The following is a 15,111-nucleotide window of genomic DNA, read 5'->3' as shown; positions in this document are numbered from 1 at the left end:
TTCACAGGGCCTTACCAAGCTTTACCTCACATGTCACAGCCTAGAATCATGCACTCCCCTCATTATCCCAGTCCAGTGGATGTGTGCTAACCTGGTTTGTTATTGTTCAGCCGTGCACCAGAGGCTTCAAACTTCAGGTTTCAAGGTTCAGCTGGAGGCTGGGGACTCAGAGTCTCCAGAAGTGAAAACTGTGTGCAAAAAGTGCTAGAAGCAAGGCCAGGGATACAAGTTCATAAAGTGGGGATTCAAACTTTGTGGTGTGGGTGGGGGAAAAAGAACCCCAAACTTTGTATGGGTAGATATGCTCTGCTAAAACTCAGCAAAACACTGTAATTAATGCGTTATTCAAGCAAACAGAAGAGTCATCAAAATCCTAGTTTGGCATGATAACTACAAACAATTTTTAAGGGAAATGGGTATGAAATGGCATCATGTTCCATGCTGCTTTCTGAATGAGTACCTAGGTACATGAACCCATTTTGTGAATTTTCTCCCATGACGACCCCTTTCTTCTCGTTTTCTCTTTGCAGTACAATGATTATGTTCATTTCATCGAGCCCTGTTTTAAGGGTATCCTGGTCCAAGCAGACAGAGATAACAGAGAGGTGAGTACCAGGCCCCTCTCAGCATGACTCGGGTAGCTCTCTTGATGTAAAGAAATGAAATGCAAACCCTGAATTGCCCCAGGCTGCTGTGACACAGGGTCAGCTGGCAGGTGAGCAGCAGCCACAGCTTCCCTGTGTCCCCACTGCTGCACCACGAGCAGACCTAGCCCAGACTGCCTTGTTAAAAACTGGGTGCAGAGGGCAAAAGGTCTCCATCTTAGTCATCCTCAGCCCTCAGAAATGAGAATAATCAGTCTTTTGCTCATGAGTATGTTCTCAGCCTGGCCTGATCCTTCATCGAGGTGGACTGCTAGGAAGCCCTCTCTGAGGAGGGGTTTTGCTGCTCTGATCTAGGAGGGTTCAGCAGCCCGAGGTGGCCAGCATGTGTCCAGCTGCTCCACCACCCTCCTGACTGCTATTTTTAGCTTCTCTCCCTGTTTTGTTTTCCTCCTTCTTTCATTTTTTTTGGTTTGTATTACTACATCCCTGTATGCCTTCAACAACCAGATTAGCCCTAGGCCACCAAGTATGACTGCAGAGGGTGATGTCTTTGCAGGGTTTCCCAAAGGATTCCCAAACATCCTAGACACTATCTTGCAGAGAGGGTTTAATATAAGCAGATCAATGCTGCTTAAGTCATAGACAAGCATACAAATTTTTCTTTTTCCCCATCCTGTTGCTTTTGGGTGCATAGGATGGTTTTTTGGGTTTTTTTTTCCCTGAAGGAACAGATAAGGGAAAGTCAGATTTCCAGTAGTTTTGCCCCTTCCATGATATTACATGGATTGTCAGAGACTGAGAAATGCAGTCCTGCTGGAGCTGCATGGGTGCAGCCTTTTTGGGTTACCCTCTCCTGCCCTGGTCGAAGGGAACACCCTTCCTGCAACTCATTCCTGGCTTTTTTTGCTCTCTTTTTGCCAGCACTTCAAGCAGCTGGTGGAGGAACTGCAGGCAAAAGGAGTGGGGACTGTGAACAAGGCTTTGACAGAGTCCTTCAAAATCCTGAGAGAGGTAAGAGTTGGTGCTGATGCTTGTGTGGGGCACGAGTGTCCCTGCCCAGCCCTGCATTCCTCTCCCCCAGTGACAGCACATCCCTCTGGGTGCTGCAGTGGGGAGCGGGCAGGAGCTAATCTCATGGATCCCAAATTTGTGACAAGCAGTGTGCAGGGCTCACCCATCTTAGGGGAAGCATTGGTTTGTGCCACCATTCTCTGCCCAGCAAGGATCAGGAGCCAGCAAGGCTGTGGCCTCATGAGTTTTCTTAATGAGCCCCACAACTGGGCATTGCCCTGGTGGAATTAAAATACAATTTGATCAGCTGAGGGCCACAATTCTGGTTGTAGGTAATGTTATTAGTGAGCAGTGATGATAATGAAGACATGAGAGATTATTCTTCAGATTTATTTCAATGTCACTTTTCTGAGTATCAGTGCTTGGGGTAGAAATCACAGGTACAGGAGAATTGATCCCTCTGAAAAGAACCATAAATAATTCATTGCCTCATGTGAATAGGAAATTCAGTAGCCTGGAGGTAAACATACAATTTAATTCTGTTTCTTAAGGGATAGTAACAAGAAAAAGGACCAAGAACCAGCTGAATACCCCCATCCCCTCATGGCACTGTTTATAGTGGGGTTGTGGATCATAGAATCATAGAAGGATTTGGGTTGGAAGGGGCCTTAAAAGCTGAGACAAAATATATCCTCCACTGAAATAGCTGAACCAAAAATACCTCCAGGGAGTGTTGCCCATGCACACCAGTGAACTAAGAGTAATAGAGAAGAAACTTCTTAGACCTGTATTGGTAATAGTAGAGGAAAAGGGGTTTTGTCAGTGTGTCCCAAAACAAATCTGTGCAGTCACAGCCAGCAGAAGGGGGAACTTTGGTGGAATTGACTACCCCCTTCTCAAACAGACAAATTCCCACTCTCAGCTGTTCCTCACAGACTCTCCTGTTATTGCTCACGGGAGCACACGCAGGAGAATGAAAATTGCGACATCACGCTGATGAAACAGGCTTTGCTGATTACAAGAGACAACCAGTAATAATGTCTGTAATGAAAGTGGCTGCAAAATTTCCATGGTAATTTTCCTCAGTCCAATTGCTCACAGAATTAATAGCCCAGCAGAGACCTACTCAATGAGGTATGAGTAGCAAAGAGGGGTTGAAGAAGAGCACAAATCTCTCACTGTCTTTGTTCTCCTTCATTATCCTCTGGGGGAGATAGGGCATATTTTAATCCATGACACAACTTGCAGATCAGTTTCAGGAGAACAGCTAGTGAGAGACCCCCCTGTCCTTCTCTGCCATGCTCAATAAAGCACTTGAGCTCTCCATTTCAATTGAGCCACAAACCAAGTGGTTTCAATAAAATATGCATCCAAGGGAAGCCATGGTCTTAAGCACACATTTATGAAGTGCTTCAAAATTTTCAGGTGTCAAGTGCTATCTTTTGAGGTCTTTTCTTATTTATTAAGTTTTAATCTGTCTCGCTGCTCTCTTCTCTTCCTTGTTTCAACAAGCCTGGCCTGCCTTGTTCTCTCCCCTTTTTCCTGCAGGATTTATACCTCTTCGTTCTGCTTCCAGGCTGCCTCCCCTGAAACACCATCCTCCCAACAGTGTGTGAGTGCTGCAGCTGAGAGCTATCAGGTGCTAAGCAGAGCAGAATAATTGCCTTCCCTGTTTTACACACTGTAGTCCCCTTAACAGGACGAAAGACAACAGCTACTTTTTTTTTTTTTTCCAGGCACTGTCACATTGTTAATTCCTGTTGAGCTGATGTGTCTCTGCAGCATCCCTCCCCAGGCAGTATCCACCCTCCTCTTCTGTGTTCAAGCCACTGCCTCTCCTTTCCAGTGTACATGTGTCCTCCTTTCTCAGGATACACTCAGAGCACGTATTTTGAAAGCTGTTGCTTTTCCCACCCTGTTGAGGACAAGAAAAGCCAAGTTCTGCTTTCCAAGGCCACCTTGGAATGATGTTTCCTCTTACCACCAGGCTGATTTAATCGTGCCTTGACTCACTGCCAATCTCAGAAATCACATAAACATTGAAGTTAATTGAGTGGGTCATTCCAGAATGGCTATAGGTGGAAAAAGATGATGAAACTGGTAACAGACTGGATTTCAGTGAGACATAACATTCTGAGTAACTTGAGCAAACTGGTGCCATAAAAAGAATGAACCTGTGTGCTGATCCAAGTAAACAAAGGTTTGTGGCTTTCACATCTCACTAGTGTGTATTCATTTACACATTCACAAGATGCATTACAAGATGCATTACTAATTTTTCTAGCAGCATGCTAGATGTTTAAGGATAGTTTATCCATCCATTTTCTGTTTTCCGTTGATTGCCTCTTCATCCTTTGGGATCTTGTATAGTCCCAGCCAGGTCTCAGCCCATGAGACAAGTAGTTCAGCTACACTTTCTGCAATTCTTTCCCTTCACGCTGAGCACAGATTATTTAAATGCTTTAAATTAGTTTTTTCTTTAACCCTACCACTTTGTCACCCTGCCTCTAATTCATTCTTTCTTTTCTTAGTTTCTTATCGCTTCAGCGAGTACCCAGCCATTACAATATCTTCCTTTTGATTATAAAGGATGGAGGCTCTAAAGCATATCTGCCTGACCATCTCCCTCTGGTTTTTATCATCTGGCATCGTATTATTTTTACTCCCTTTCTTGCTTCTTCTCTGAACACTTAGAAATTGCTTCTTGATTCCAGTCACATTTTTATGGACCCAGATTCTACAGCATATTTTTCAGGATATGCAAAGCGCAGAATTTCCTGTTTACCAGTTCCCGCTATCTTGCTTAATGCCCTTTCTTGTTTCTCCCTCGCTGTCTTTGTTTTCTTGTCTACTGCTCATTTTCTCCCCATGAGATGCTCTCCACCAAGTCTGAATTTTCAGTAGTTCTGGAGGCCATTCCAGAGGCAGGTCTGCATAATAATGGGGCAGGAGGAGATGGAGAGGGGCTGCTCAGATCCCTGGTCAGACATGCACATAATCAGCACGCGTGCCTGCACATCTCTGGGCCATGCTGATAGTTCCTATCGCTTCACTGGGAGCCCTGTGCCAGCCTATAACTGCAGAGTAAAAGGCAATGAGCAAACAAGGGAGTACAAGAGACTGTGACCCTGAATTAATTAGATCATGCCTGTTAGTCCTGGCAATGTGACTGAAGTTATACAGCTCTGTGCCTCCTTCACTGACCCAGCTCTAGCCTGCATTTCTTCAGACGTCTCTTCTGTGAACATGCTATTCCTCATCTCCCCTTCTTTCATGCTCCTGAGACTTCAGTCAGAGCAGGGAATTATGCTCAGAGCTTGCTGCAAATGCTGTCAGATCATTTGCTACAGCTGCAGCCAGTCACAAAGGACCTAAAAATCAGGGATTACCTCTTGTTCATTTGTTTTCTAAATCTGTCTTTTTAATCTCCATTTCTATGACACTGATGATCTCATTTTCCCTGTTGAAAATATCATCTACTCCTGTAATTAGGAGATTGCTGGTTCTGATACAACATCCAATTTCTCAGTATCTCAGTATTATGAGTTCTGAAGTAAGCTTCATGAAGAGATCTGAAGTAGTTTGATGAAATGGTGGGTGACCTTAATTAAGTGTTAATTTAATAAAAATCTAAACTGACATATTGTAGATTGCAACAGTTTGGAATAAGCTGCTTTCGTAACCACAAGGTTCATATATCTGTGATCTGAGCCTCATTCTGACGGCATCTCCTGCACCCTGTGCCTGTCTGGTGGACACTCACACTGTCTGTTCTCTCTGCAAATCTGCACCCAGTTGATCTCTGTCCTAGAAATAGCTCGCTTGAGGCTCTGGTTTTTTCCTACCTGCTGGTCTTTAGCAAAATCCCATGAGGCTCTCACCTGCTTTTCTCCTTTGCTAAGAGCATCCTGTGCTTGTTCCTGTTGTACACCCTCAGCCTTTACTGCCTGTCTCCCCTCTGAATGTGCTGCTGTGGGGACACGAGAGAGGAGGGGCACTTCCAAACACCTCATCCTGACTTGGTGTTTCCCACAGATGTTTCACCTGAGAGCAACTAGTTAGAAATGACCCTATTACAGCACCCTTCTCACTCCTGATCATCTGTCCTGGTCCTGGTCAGTGATACAAGCAGGGGCACAGCCAGAGAGGGGTTTGTACCTGTGGTCATTCAGAAGCTGCTGAATCCATTCTTCCTGCAGTGTAGTTCCAGGTAGTGTGTGAAGTTGGAGGAGGCAGGACTGATAACATAGATGGTGGCAGAAGGGGATGTTACGGCGGTATTAGCACTGAGCCCGGTAATTTCATAATTGCAATGTAATTGTAGGAGAGGTGAAATTGCTGGGCAAATCTGGGCTTGGAACTGGCTTTGAGGTATTCATGGTCATGATGTTAATCTGCAGTGGAACCACAGGACCAGCCACATTGGTAAAGGCATTTGTCTGTCATAACATAGCATTCCCAAACACGAAAGGAGTTGGGAATCGAACCCTAAAACATCTGAAAACTCCCAGTTCATGGCCTGTGCTCTTGTTCTCCCATCCAGGGATTTCATTTTATGCGATTAATTGTGCCACTTGGATAGCTTTTTTTCTCACAAGATATAACTATCCTCTCCAGTTTAAAATTGCTGCTGTTTGATGTAACCTTAATCACCCTTCAGTTGGTCTCCTGTATCCTCCTCATCTCATGCTATTGCTTCTCATTAATCTTTGTCAGCAGGAGAGCAGTTGTCTCTCCTTCTTCCATAAATTTTTTGCTTTGCATCAGTTTCTGTGCCCTCCTCTGTTGATCAGACTTTTCCTTGCTCACAGTGAGAAGCAGGACAAGGAGAAGCACAGAGTGCCACTGAGCTGGCAGCTGCAGTGAAGCGGCTGCTAAGTTTTGTCCCTGGGATGTCCTCAGCTGCCTCTGCTGCTGGCTTTAGCACTGTGTTGGTGCTGCATGAGGCCCTCAGGTCTCTAGAGGAGGTACCTGAGGGCATGGGAAGCACACGGAGCAGGAGACAGGCAGCATTCCAAGGCTGCTTCTCCCTGGCTGGACAGGCAGGGTCTGGCTCGCTTGTAGGAGCACATCTGTCCAACACCTCTGCAGGTGCCCTTGGGAGCACGTCAGTGTTTGTACCAGAGTCCTGGTGCACTTCTGCTCTGCCTTAAATATCTCTTATGCATAAATAACAGGTCATCTGTCATGTCAGTGTATGGCCTCTCTATCTGGCACGTCCATAAACTTTCCCAGCTCCAATGGCAGTAGCCTTCTTTTTTCATATGCTCCTGCCCTTCTTTGCTATTCTTTGGAAGATTGATGGATTCACCCTGAAATAACGAGTCTCATTTCCCACTCCTCTCACATTTTCTGCCATGAAAAAGTGACAGTTATTGCTGTCAAATCAGAATTGCTGTGTTTATGGTCAATCTATAGTTGTTTTGCATAAACTAATGCGACTGTGCAAGATGTGAAGCAGCAGGGAATCACACCCTTCCTCCACAGCACTTTTCTCCTCATTATTTTACTTCTGCAAAGCCTCCTGTGCCTGCATGTGCCAGGCAGGGCTGTATAAATAAAAAAATCTAGATGCAGCATGCGAACACAATCCTCTTTCTGAGCAGCGTGAGGTTTGCAAGTGGAAGCCAGGACGTGGCCCACCATGAATGAAGAGAGTGCAGTTCCTCAAAAACAGCCTGTGGTGGGATAAGCAGTGCTCTCCCTCTCTGTTTTAGTTCAGAGATGCTGGCCAAGGAGGTTTGTGTAACCAAGCCATCATGCTGATCACCGATGGAGCCGTGGAGGATTATGAAGCTGTGTTTGAAAAATACAACTGGCCCGATCGGAAGGTTTGTCTGGGAAGTGATAAATAGAAAGGGAGGGGAAAGGTGCTATTCTGCTGTGCTGGGAGTAGAAGAGCATGGGCCAGGCAAAGCTGAGCATTCACATATTCCAGTACCTGAATACCCATGGGCGCCAGACTGTAAAAGCAAATGAAGCAGCCAGGCAGGAGCCTACTGCAGTGATTTCTGGGGTGAGAAGATTACAAATGCATATCTCTAGGTCAGGGAAGCTTTTACTTTTCATACACTTTGTTTTCTAAAGGTGTGGGCAATCTAAATGTTCTCCTGATGAGATTATAAAGACTGAGTTGAGTATTGCAAAATTAAAAACCAACTTTTGTTAAGAATTTTAATTCCACATAGGACTGTTTATAACTGGTCCTGTTCAGGAAAGGTTTGGTTATTCAGAGTTCTTATGGTGGCCAGGGGAATGGTCCAAACAGCCTCTCTAGATGCCTTCCAGTCCTTTTTACTCTGATGTCTGATTACAGGCTTGCACTAGCAGAGCTGGCTGTGAAAATGTAATAGACCACTGCTCATCCTAAACCCTCCTGATTTATTTGTTTACCTCATCCCAGCTAGCAGCAATGCACAAAGGGAGAGAAGCAGCCCACTGAGAGACCAGAGCAGGGGGCTGTTAAAATGGTTTTATTTCAGGATTGGCTCTTTTGTTGGTGGTCAAATCCAAGAGAAATGCAAGCTCTCTCTAAATGATTCATGTGGCCAGCTGTTCCCCTGGGTAAAGGACTCCTGGGAGCTATAAACCTCTCTGCATGTGGTTGCTGAGTGCCAGGCAGAGCTGCTATCATAAAATCAAACAGAATTTGCACTTTTGCTTTGTTATTCAGATGATCCTGGGTGCTACTTGGCTTTCTGGGCTTATTTTAATTGGAAATTAAGTTCCAGGCCACAAAACAGGAAACAAATGGTGCGAGAGGCTCCTGTCTCTGTGTGAAGGCAGAGCTATTGCTCTCACCACATTCACACCAGTGGACAAGGGCATGCCAAACTTCAGCCATTTGGATTTGGTAGCACATTACAGCCTCATTCTCCTGTCTTTGCATGCTCCTAGGTCCGGGTGTTCACGTACCTTATCGGACGGGAGGTCACTTTTGCCCCGAACGTGAAATGGATCGCCTGCAACAACAAAGGTGCTGTGTGGGAATGGTGTCCAATCTCCCTGCACCCCTCCAAGGCTTACCCACCACTGCTGGGGCCCACAAGCCCTTGCTTGGAAGACAACCTAAAGAAAAAGCAGACCCTGCTGGCCCACATGAAGTGTGCCTGTGTCCAACTAACACAAGTCCTCCATGCTGAGCCACTGCGTTTTCCTGTCGCCGTGCCAAGGGACACTGTGACCAAGATTCATTCTGGCTGTAGTCCACCTAAGTCCCCTGTTCTCATTGTGTCCTGGTTGCTGGCTTTTGACCATCTGTCTAAAGCTCTTAGAGAGCCTGACATCTTTTGGCTGAGACATAAAACAAATATTGCTGCTTTAAAGATTTTACAGCAATTTTCACAAGGTCTGCAGGTTAACCCCTGTATCCTGGCCAAATTCTTTGTGTGTAAGTGATTTTCACTGAGGTACCAAAATAGCTTGTTAATCCCACCCCAAACTCACTATTCTCGCTAACTGGCATGAAATTAAGTGAATGAGAAAATCCATCCACAGTAGGTGAGTCACCTCTATGCATTCGGGGCCAGTTAAAAAGTCAAGATGGCACTGTCAGAGTCTGCAAGAGTAAAGGAAGAAAGGGGAAAAAAAGCCATCCATGTCTGGACATCACCTGGCTTCTGGAGACAGCGATGCTAGTTACATCAGTGTCCTGTATAAACAGGGAAAGGAAGGGAAAACTGAAGCTGGGTGTCAGGTACAAACTTTTCCAGCCCAAGCAGTGGTTCCAGCAGAGCATGAAATGCATGGGAACATTTGCTGCTGAGAACAGTTGACAGGAGAGTTGCTGGCCTGTAGAATGTCTGTGAGCTGGGGATTCTCAAGGCTCAAGCATTCATCTAATTAGCGCTATGAATTACACATAATATTTTTATGTTTTGTTAAATGAAGCAAACCCCTGGGTTTCAGATTCTGTATTCAGCCAGGAGATCACTGACAGAGAATTCATGGTACTGTTTGGTTCACTGTAAAATGTCAGAATGCATTCTTCTGAATAACCAGGTAACAAAAATGTGCTCTTTGCACTTGCATTCTCACTTACCAGATTTGAGCTGTGCAGAGGGCTCCCTGATTCTGGTTCTTCTGTTTCAACGTTTTGTATAACTCTTTTGGGCCTTGTTTTCGAGCACACTAAATCTGTTTCCACATCCCAGTGCTCATCAGAACATGAGCCCTTCCACATGGAAGTGTTTTCCTGGTGATGGGAAAGTTTTCCATCTATCTGATGTATTCTATCCTATACCAAGTGCAACCAATGCCTGGGGTGAGAAGCAGGACACAAGAATCCTTATGACATTACTCTGTGTTAGCACTTCTCACCAGCAGCTACTTCTGAGGACCTTTTTGGTAACTTGAGAAGGTCCTTCCCCTGTACTCCTTGTTGTAGTTTTAGACTGCTGTGGGTCCAGCTGCAGGGACAAAGCTTTGGAAATAAGTAACTTGCACTTTTTATTCTGCTTCCAATGGAAGTAGATGGAAGTAGTTGCCATCCTTGGATGTAAAGCTAGGCACACTGAAGAGTGCTGGATAAAATCTGGAAGAAGTGGGAATTTGATCTTAATATAAAATAGGGCAGGGCAAGTGGGTCGCCTGGTGAAAACCTTTGCTTGTATATGTTTGGCCTTCTAGACGAAAGGCAGTCTGATTAGAGGAAGGTTTTTCCCAAGACCCAAAGCAATATTTTGCATCTGCTTTGCACAAATCTGGTTATACCAAGACTCTCATCTTGCACATTGCTTCAGCATTTTTAGAAGAACAGAACCACTGCTTTGAAACTCTAGATTTCCACAGATGCTTTTGGATATGAGGCATGTCTAGGCCCATTTTACAAAGAGCAGATTACCCAGCCTGGGTAGATACAGTCAGTCTTTGACATTCAGTTCTTTAGCTTTGCATTCATTTAGAAACAGGGCAGATGTGTCAGCACAGTGACTCACACCTCTGTTTCTCCATGAAGGCTACTACACTCAAATCTCCACGCTGGCAGATGTCCAGGAGAATGTCATGGAGTACCTGCACGTGCTCAGCCGGCCCATGGTCATCAACCACGACCACGATATCATCTGGACTGAAGCCTACATGGACAGCGCGGTAAGGACCTCGAGCACGAGTCAAAACCCAAATAAAGTCCTGAAATTCAGGTAAAACAAGCCAGGAGCTGGTTGATTGATAGAAATTACTGGTCTCTGGCTCTACTGAGACAGACAATATTTCTTTTCTGCTTGCTCGTGGAGCTAAGGTGTGCATGCAGACTCAGACATGAATCTTCAGTGACTCAGGTGCCCAGGACTAATCACACAGGCACAACATCACCTAGGATGTGCTTCTGTGCAAGCGAGTTACCTTCTAAAGGATTATTCACACAATAGATTATTTTTGGCTCAGGGTAGGGTCACAGAGGCTGATTTCCTCCAGCCTAGTAGCTGACTGCAAATTGTTTGCTACTCAAAGACAGAGATTTCAGCTGAGGCACCAGGATCACTCTTAGCAAGACCTAACTCACCACAGTGGTCCTGAGCCCAGGCCTGTGGGCAAAGGACACACAGCAAAAGACCAGACAGTCAGCACTCCCAATGCCCCCTGCTTTGGCTCAGGCCTGCCCTGTGGGAAGACATTTGGCTCTGTGAGGGTGACATGGGGATATCTTCTGCTGCATGAGCTGTGCCAAACAAGGGCTGGGACATGGTACTTGAGCGTATTAATCAAAGCTTCCAGAAATGCCACTGATTACCCAGGAAGTTTATTTTATCAGCAGACTTGCCACCTCTGGCACTCTGGTGTATAGTCACTCTTCCCAAGGCAGTCACAGACATTTGTTTGCTGCACGATTTTTTCCTGCATCTTGTTTCTTGCCTCTTGTCTTGCCATTCTCTTCCTCTGTCCCAACCTCTCCTGTCTTTGATTCATTCCTCCATTCATGTATTCATTTGTGTGTTCATCCATGTCTTTCACCAGCTGCCACAGTCTGAGGAGGTAACTGCACCCTGTGTTTTGTGCCTGTGCTGTTTCCCTTGTGCCAGTCAGTGTGTCAGTGCCAGCCCTCACAGCCACAGCTGGCCTGTACATCTGGAGGGGGTGGGGGCTGCAGCAATAAGAGTCCTCTTGCACTGGCAAGGAGAGGAGAGGAAATGCTGGATGTACTGGAGAGCTGTGCTGTTGGTTCAGAGTAGGTAGGGCTGTCTGTGTTGTGCAGTAGCTTAATTCACCTGATCTCTTTTTCCACATGTCAAATAAGTGCAAGAGAAGTTTATTTGCAGTGTGTTAATGAGTGTTGCTGTAAATGGGAAGATTCCACAAAAGATCATCCAGAGAAGTAACTCAAGATACCAAGTCCAAATCTCCATCAAGCGACTAGATTGCTGACTTGCTCCTTTATGGCTCCCAGCATGCTCTGTAATAGGGACAGGAGGTCATTTCTTGCCTTGCTTCTCACATCAAACAAGAGATGGAAGGAGTGATGTTACTGGCAGCAAAGGATTAGACTCTTTTGATAGCTAGGCATATTTGGAAGACTCCTTTGCATATGACTTGCCTGTTTTACCTCCTCTCGTGTGCTTTGAGAGCATCTGTCCTCTGCTGAATTGGGAACATCTCTTATCCCATGGCACATGCATGTCCTGTATCACTCATAGAGATAGCTCACTACAGTGTATCTGTTTGGATCATTACTTTGTCCCTTTTTCCTGAGCTTAGATGGTTGAGTAACAAGTGTATATAAGTTGGCTTTGTGTGTATTTGTGACATTTAAATATTTGTCTGTGGTGCTTTTCATTTGTGGTATTCATATGGTTGCCATATAGATGATACCTTGTTTGTGATTTTGCTCATATTTGTGTTGCTTTTCTTTGTTCTGTGCTGCTTGTGTTGGTGGTTTTTGCACTCATTGTATAAGTGCTTATGTTGACACACATAAAGAGTGGTGGGTATAAATTGTGCCACCACTTCTTCAGGCTCCTGTCTCTTCATTAAAACAACTCTTCAATGCATTTCACTGGCTTTCATCCCATCCTCATCACTCCACAAGAGCAAGCATCCATCCCACAGTCCTCTTGGACACACACAGTATTTAAAAGTGTTGCCATCTGTTTCCCCTAGAAGTGTGGGAGGCAAGGAGGTGGCCAATTGCAGCCCACATCTGGGGTCCTTGGGAACTGCAGCACCTTGCACTGGTGCTCCCTGGGGCGCTGCACTTGCTGACACACCTCCTGTTGTTCTGTGGCAGCTCTTTGCGTCGCAGGCTCAGAGCCTGTTGCTCATGACGACAGTGGCCATGCCGGTGTTCAGCAAGAAGAACGAGACGGTGAGTGAGGCGTGGGCTCCGTGCTCCTCTGCCCGCAGAGGGGACAGGAGGCAGCGGAACTTTGCGGGGCTCTGAAGCCAAATGGCCTCTGAAGAAACATTCAGCCATTGGGGAAGGCAGGGTAGATGGGTGATAATTTATCTGTCAGAATGACAGTCTGTCATTTCTTTAAAATACCCCTTCTTGTTTTATCCCCTTCCATTTTCAAAGCGAGCCTAGTTCACAGACACTGAAATTTCAGGCTGGAAGAGATCATTACCTTGTCTAGTCTGCATTTTATTGCAGACCTTTACATCTCACGTAGATGAGCCAAATACCCTGGTTTTGGCAAAAGCATCGTTGAAGAAAAGCATCCAGCCCAAGCTCTCTCCATTGTGGTTTCTAATTCTTTGTGAAAATCTGGTGTCTAAATTCTGCTTTTAATTTGTCTGACCTCATCTTCCTGCCATAATGGCTTCCTCAGATTAAAAAGCCTGTACCCTTTAGTAAGTTTTCATGGGAAGCATCTTCTACACTGCCATAAAATCAAACCTGTCTATCTTGTTAAGATTAAAAAGGTTGAATTATTTTGATGATTTGATAAGGGCAATTCCTCTGGGGTTTGAAACCCTTTAGATACTCTTTTCTGTAGCATTTACAAGGGATAAGCTCTTCATCCAGGTCCTACAAGTGATTGTCTGCTTTCTCCACCTGGGGCTGGCCGTAGCCTGCATTAGCACAGCACTGTAGTGGGAGCCTGTGTGTATTTTTTCCACAGTGCTTTCCAGATGCTTATTTAACAACCAGAGCCCCATGTCATGGAGAGGGGATTTCCTTTTATCTAGGTTAACAGTTTTGTATTTGGCATTTGATTTAGTTGGCCCAATTTATCAACCTATTCATGTTGGTTTGCATTATTTTCTTGACCTTATTGGTATTTATACATACTGAATGCAGGTGTTTGCCCTCAAAACTCGTTTGCAGTGATTTTATGTTACTTCTGAATCACAGTAGCAAATACTGACTAGTGTTGTGTAGAATTACTCTTCTCCATAAACACTGGAATAACCTGTATGGCGTTTTTGAAGTATATTAATTGGTTTTGAATAACCATTTTCACACAAGCCTAGAGGGGATGGGTGAGAAACTACTAGGGAGACAATAATGTGTTTTCAGGTATAAAACTACCCAGGTTTTGCTTCTGAAAATGGATTCTCCTTTGTGTTAAAGCGATCCCATGGCATTCTTCTGGGTGTGGTGGGCTCTGATGTACCACTGAGGGAGTTGTTAAAACTTGCTCCACGGTATAAGGTAAGACTGAGATAATGCAATTGGTTCCTTTGCACAGCAAAGTCACTACTCACACTTCCATGGGCATGACTGAAAAAATCACTTCTCTGCTCTGTAGGAAAAACTATGAGCATAAGGGAAGAGTTGTTGGATGTAGTGGTGCGTGGTTTCCATATAGCACATATGAAATCATTCACTACTACAAGCTTTTAGGCTGCTTCAGCAGCACAAGGACAGGGTGATCCAGTAGGTTGGCAAAAGGTCATGGAACCTTTGCATCCTGACGGTCACCCACCTAAATCCTCAGAGATGACAGCCTATATTAGAAGAATTAAAGTTTTATATCCAGTTCCCAATGGACAAGAGCTGCCATTCCAGCTGGCAAAAAATGTACTCATTTCACTGTCAATATTCTTAGCAGAAAAACTGAGGGCTGAATGGATTATGGAGAGCCAACTCTCCTGTCATGCCTAGAGGTTCCTTTCTCCAGATTAGCATGATGGTTTCTTGGCAGGACAGTGTACAGAAAGTTGGCTCCCACTCATTTTGTGCTCTACCTGGATAGAGTATTTGCTCTCCAGAATTGTTAGTCAAAAAACTTTCCATTAGCCCTCTGTTCAATGTGTCTAAAAAAAAAAATGTTCATCCGTAGGAAATTCCCCCAGAGATGCACTGTTGGGTTTGGTTTCTGCTGTAAATTCCAGGCAGTGACCCTTTGTTCAGTCAGGCTGCACAGCAGGAGACAGCGAGCACATCCAAGGACCACCATGAAATCTGGCAATTTGAGCCAACATTTCAAGTTTTTGTTTTCTCTTAAGTAACTATCAGACAACTACCACCAGTGAGGCAGTTGTCCAAAATCTGATTGCTGAAGACTCACAGGACTGAAAGTGCTGTCAGAAGCTGTGAATTTCTGTGGTGCTTCCA

General features: G+C 45.0%; 1 protein-coding gene across 9 annotated transcripts in view; it reads left to right on the top strand.

The window, feature by feature from the left end:
* Positions 1 to 15,111, top strand: part of CACNA2D4 (calcium voltage-gated channel auxiliary subunit alpha2delta 4) — a 131,360-nt gene that overhangs the window by 20,466 nt on the left and 95,783 nt on the right. For 8 of the 9 annotated variants that reach the window (XR_010999517.1, XM_068191783.1, XM_068191775.1 and 5 more), the window contains exons 9-15: positions 531 to 605; positions 1,527 to 1,616; positions 7,334 to 7,447; positions 8,514 to 8,592; positions 10,573 to 10,706; positions 12,838 to 12,915; positions 14,125 to 14,205. Coding sequence is in view for 8 of the 9 variants with exons in the window: in XM_068191783.1 (XP_068047884.1) it covers positions 531 to 605; positions 1,527 to 1,616; positions 7,334 to 7,447; positions 8,514 to 8,592; positions 10,573 to 10,706; positions 12,838 to 12,915; positions 14,125 to 14,205 (651 nt within the window). In the remaining variant the exon portion in view is untranslated. The remainder of the gene's footprint in view (positions 1 to 530; positions 606 to 1,526; positions 1,617 to 7,333; positions 7,448 to 8,513; positions 8,593 to 10,572; positions 10,707 to 12,837; positions 12,916 to 14,124; positions 14,206 to 15,111) is intronic. The other variant, XM_068191777.1, reaches the window with a different exon arrangement.

Source organism: Anomalospiza imberbis, chromosome 5, assembly GCF_031753505.1.
Source record: "Anomalospiza imberbis isolate Cuckoo-Finch-1a 21T00152 chromosome 5, ASM3175350v1, whole genome shotgun sequence".
NCBI lineage: Eukaryota > Metazoa > Chordata > Aves > Passeriformes > Viduidae > Anomalospiza > Anomalospiza imberbis.
Note: the sequence above shows the minus strand (reverse complement) of the source record. Positions and strands in the feature narration are given on the sequence as shown.